The sequence below is a fragment of the Otolemur garnettii genome, unplaced genomic scaffold (assembly GCF_000181295.1).
Source record: "Otolemur garnettii isolate 467f Iridium unplaced genomic scaffold, OtoGar3 scaffold00204, whole genome shotgun sequence".
In the NCBI taxonomy this organism is placed as follows: domain Eukaryota; kingdom Metazoa; phylum Chordata; class Mammalia; order Primates; family Galagidae; genus Otolemur; species Otolemur garnettii.
In genome coordinates, this window is record NW_003852599.1 from 2,494,576 (window position 1) to 2,499,370 (window position 4,795).

Sequence of the window (4,795 nt, forward strand, 5' to 3'; positions counted from 1 at the left end):
AGCACTTGGCACAAAGACGCCTCTGAGCCCTCAATTCAGTATTAGTTCTATACCAGAATGAGTAGTAGGAGGGTGACCATAACTAATGGTCCTAATTTGGTGGGGAGCGGGGGGGTGAGGGCTGTGGTGCATTTTTTTGAGAATAAAAGGAGCATCCTTGATTATGTCAGGACTGTAGTCAGAAACCATACTGTACTGGGCAAATGCCGCCAGTCGTCGCCATTATCTCTGTCCAGACAGTAAGGACTCAGGCCTCAGGCTAAGATCCAGGGACTCCAGGGAAGCTGGAAACCCTGGGGTTTCCCGCAGGAAGCTGGGGCGCCCAGAGGCTTTGATTAGGTTCCCAGTCCTGACAATAGTAAGTTAGACAAAGCCTCCTTATCCCTAGAACCCAACCCAGCCGCGCCCCCGCCACAGGCCAGCCTGTCTTGGCAGAGGGTCAAGAGCACAGGCCCTATACTCTACCTGCGCCCCTCTCCTCCCCCCAAAGGACCTCCCTCATCCTGCCCTCACCCCTGCACGTCTCCTTTCCAGAACCAGGACTCGCTGTGCCCCATTCCTGGAGTGGGCGCAGAGTCTTTCCCGCCTCGCCTCTCCCAAGTGCGCTGTCTGCCCTCCGGGCCACCGTCTAGGACCCATCCCGCAGGGAGGGCCGGCTCCCCAGGAGTGGCCCCACGCAGGATCAAGGTTCTCCGCCAGGAGAGACAGGGCCGGGCCGAGCGCGGGCACGCAGGGGTGGTAAACGAGCGTGGGCGCGTCGTGATTGCAGTCCATCCCGCCGCCGAGGCACTTAACAGTTTGCAGAGTGCTTCACACCCCTGAGCTCATTGGGAGCCTCTGCAGCAGCCCTGCCCATGGCCACCAGCGCCCCCATTCTATGCCTGAGGAGACTGAGGCTCAGACGCGCTGTGAGCCCCTCCGCAGGTTGCTCCAGGAGCGTGTGGCAGCGTCGGGACTAGAGGGACACTCCGCGGCGCCTGCTCCCGGGTCCTCTCTCCTCCCCACCGCCCCAGGTGTGCGCGCCGCGCCTCAGCTAGACCGCCGACCGCCGAGCCTCTGCCCGGCGCCCTCGCCTCCGCCACGGGCCTCGGGGACACGGGGTCCGGGCCCCGCGGTGGCCGCGCTGCTACAAGTAAGTGAGGGACCTGCCTCCCAGCAGCGCTGGGCGCTTCTCTGGCCGGCTGCGGGGCTGGGGCTGGGGCTGGGGCTACGGAGGTAGTGCCGATGGGGTGGTGGAAGGCTCTGCCCCCTCACACTCCTTCTACCCCCATCCCCTTCATCCCCCACTGCGCACCCACACTCTCACCCCCTCCCCCTTCTTGCCCCTCGATTCTGGCCCAAGTAGGGAGTTCCAGCTGTTGGAAGGTTCTCAGACACTCCCTCCCATGTCCAGAAGCTCCCAAGCTGTCTGGAATGGAGCGAAACTGGGGAGGAAGGGGCTTATCCTAAGAGGACATTGTGAGAGTGGGGGGCAAAGTTGGGCGCTGTCCTGTCCACGGGCTGGGAGCTGGCTTTGAGGGGCAGCAGAGGGTGAACCAGAACTGGCTCCACCAGTCCCTAGCCTGGGCTTGGAAGGGAAATTCTTAGCCAGTGAGTCCATTCCTGGGGTGTGTCAGGAGGGACTGGGCAGAGAGCTCTGGGGAAGGTGGAAGGGGGGAACCCTGCAGGGGCCTGCACCCCGGTAGGCAGCCCTGGAAGGTGTCAGGGGGAAGCAGCGGTCGGGGTCCTCCGCCTCTCAGGGCTGGCAGACAGGGAGCCAGCCACCACTTAAGCGTCTTGGAACTCTCGGGGTGAGTGATAGCCTGGATGGGGGAGGCAGCCTTTTGTAACTTTTACAACAGCCCAAGAAAAAGTATAATTGTTTCCCTTTGGAGATAAGGAAATAGGGCTAAGGAGAATTCTTGGAGGTTGCCCAGCTAGTCAGTGAATGTTTACCCCTTCCGCATTTGAGTACCGACTATGTTCCAAGCAGCAGGCACTAAACATAGAACAGTAGGACCAAGAACAAGCTGAGGTTCTGGTGGGGTGACAGCCAGTGAATAAGAACAAAAAGGTGACAAAGACTTTCAAGTGGTAATAAAGCTCTATGAAAAGGGAAGGAGACAGGAGCAGAGTGACAAGGGTAGTCTGGGGAGGCCTGTAAGGTGCCTGTGTTGGAGCAGAGACCTCTGTGATGAGAAGGAGCCAGCCAAGTGAGGTTCAAGAGGAAGAGCATTCCAGGCAGAAGGAATCAATGCAAATCCTTCAAGGCCCCCAGTGTGGCTGGAGCAGAATGAGTCAGGGTGAGAGGGGAAGAGAGGAGAGTGAGTATATAGAATCATTGACTTGAATCATTGAATCACTGATGCATGTAGAATCATCATTAGACTGTGGAGTGAAAATTAAAGTGTTCTAAACAAGAAAGAGCCATGAACCCATTTACTACACTCCAGGGGTTCAGGAGTGGAAGCTGAATAGCCAGTGAGGAGGAGGTCATGGCAATAATATCAGCCAGTGTTGGTGGCTTGGAGCAGGGTGGTGGCCCCACAGGCACTGCCATGCTCAGAGGCTCAAACCCAGCTCCCGGGGCACTCACCCAGGCATGCAGGCCCACACATGCACATGGAGATGTGTGTGCTCTCACACCCTCCACAGCGCAGACCCAAGGCACACTCAGGCAGACACACCCGTCCACGCCCTCTGAGTCACTACAGGACTGGGAAGAAGTAAGATTTGAGGGCATAAACAAAGCACATCTCCCCACCACTATGCTCTGGCAACCAGCATGGTGGGGGCTCCCCCCGGGCCAGCAAAGAGAGGGGAGTTATCTCTAGATGTTCCCTAGATCTAGTGTCCACTCAGGAGCCAGATCATATCCCCCAATAGGCCCCACACACACACCTAAATCAGTCTTCCATCTTCACCACCCAACTGACTGTGAGACCTTGGGCAACTTATTTCCCCTCCCTGAGCCTCAGTTTTCTCTCTGTAAAATGGGACTCATAACCCCAGCTTCACAGGATAGTAGCAAGGCCTTCACAAGGTAACAGGGGCAAGCATCTGTCCCCCAGCAGCAAAGGGAGGGCAGGTGGCAGAGAGCCACAGGGACCCACGGGCCAGCCTAAATGCCACCTCTCCCAAGTGAGTGACTTCACCTCTCTCTATACTTCACAGTCCTGAGTAGCCAGCATTTATTGAGCACTTACTATATGCTTTGCAATCCTGTGATTATCGGTTTCTTCATCTGTAAGTAGCAAGCATAATAATAGTATGCACCTCACAGGGTTCTTATAAAGGATTAAATGAGATCCTTCCCATAAAGCGTTTAGCTTCACCCCTGGTTCATAATAAATGTTCAGTGATCGGTAATTGCTACCAGCAAATGCACATTCCCTCCCTTCAGCACCCTAGCTCTGTGTCTTTGGGCAGGTGACTTCACCTTGGTGTGCCTCGGTTTTCTATCTGCAGTTTGGGAAGAATAATGGTCACCATCTCACTGGGTCACTGTGATCACTGAACAAGTCAGAACTCGGGGCAGTGCCTGGCACATAGTAAAGGCTCAGTTAAGCCACCTATTCATTAACAACATGGTTCCTCCTCTTATTCCCTCAGGTAGGCACGGCCCCCGGAGCCCCCACCAGCCACCATGGACTGGAAGACACTCCAGGCGCTACTGAGTGGCGTGAACAAGTACTCCACAGCATTCGGGCGCATCTGGCTGTCGGTAGTGTTCGTCTTCCGGGTCCTGGTGTATGTGGTGGCCGCAGAACGTGTGTGGGGGGACGAGCAGAAGGACTTTGACTGCAATACCAAGCAGCCAGGCTGCACCAACGTCTGCTATGACAACTTCTTCCCCATCTCCAACATCCGCCTCTGGGCCCTGCAGCTCATCTTCGTCACCTGCCCCTCACTGCTTGTCATCCTGCACGTGGCCTACCGTGAGGAACGGGAACGGCGCCACCGCCTGAAGCACGGTGACCAGTGCGCCAAGCTATACGACAACGCAGGCAAGAAGCACGGGGCCCTGTGGTGGACGTACCTGCTCAGCCTCGTCTTCAAGCTCCTCATCCAGCTCCTCTTCCTCTACGTGCTGCACACTCTCTGGTACGGCTTCGGCATGCCCCGCCTGGTGCAGTGCGTCAACGTGGCGCCCTGCCCCAACACCGTGGACTGCTACATCGCCCGGCCCACCGAGAAGAAGGTCTTCACCTACTTCATGGTGGCCGCCTCGGCCGTCTGCATCGTGCTCACCATCTGCGAGATCTGCTACCTCATCTTCCACAGGCTCCTGCGATGCATGCATAGGGACAGGCCCTCTGGAGTCCGAGGCTCCTCAGCCTCCAACAGCCGGGCCTCCACCTGCCGCTGCCACCACAAGCTGGTAGAGGCTGGGGAGCTGGATCCAGACCTGGGCGATGACAAACTACAGGCTTCTGCACCTAAGCTGACCCCAATCTGACCATGGGGCTTAGGGTGACACTGGGGCTGCCAGTGGGACAGGCAGGGAGGAGCTGCCGGGTGGAGGGTCCTATGCAGGCTGGGTACCCCACTTTGAATTCACTAAGCTGTTGCATTTCTATTTGAGCAGATACTTTTTGCTCCTGGGCACTGGGAGGCCCACCTGTAAATAGGTGGCCCACAGGCCCAATGCCAGCCCTCAGCGGAGACAAACTTTTAAACAAGCAAATTAACTGTATACAAGCTATGCAAGGGGACACTCAGGACACTCACAGCAGGGCTTCTAGCTAACCCAGGAGGAGGTGACCAGGCTTCCCTGAGGAGATAATGTTCAAGAGAGGTAAGAAGTGCTCCCAAG

The 4,795-nt window shown here is 57.0% G+C and overlaps 1 protein-coding gene across 1 annotated transcript; it reads left to right on the plus strand.

Annotated features, from left to right (window-relative positions):
- Positions 1 to 3,597: 3,597 nt before the first annotated feature.
- On the plus strand, positions 3,598 to 4,438 carry GJB3 (gap junction protein beta 3). The gene has a single exon (XM_003801274.1). The coding sequence runs from the start codon at positions 3,626 to 3,628 to the stop codon at positions 4,436 to 4,438; it is 813 nt and encodes a 270-aa protein (XP_003801322.1). The 5' UTR covers positions 3,598 to 3,625.
- Positions 4,439 to 4,795: the final 357 nt, after the last annotated feature.

Excerpts from the sequence above, each read along its gene's own strand:
- GJB3 (XM_003801274.1), top strand. The coding sequence starts at position 3,626 with ATGGACTGGAAGACACTCCAGGCGCTACTGAGTGGCGTGAACAAGTAC.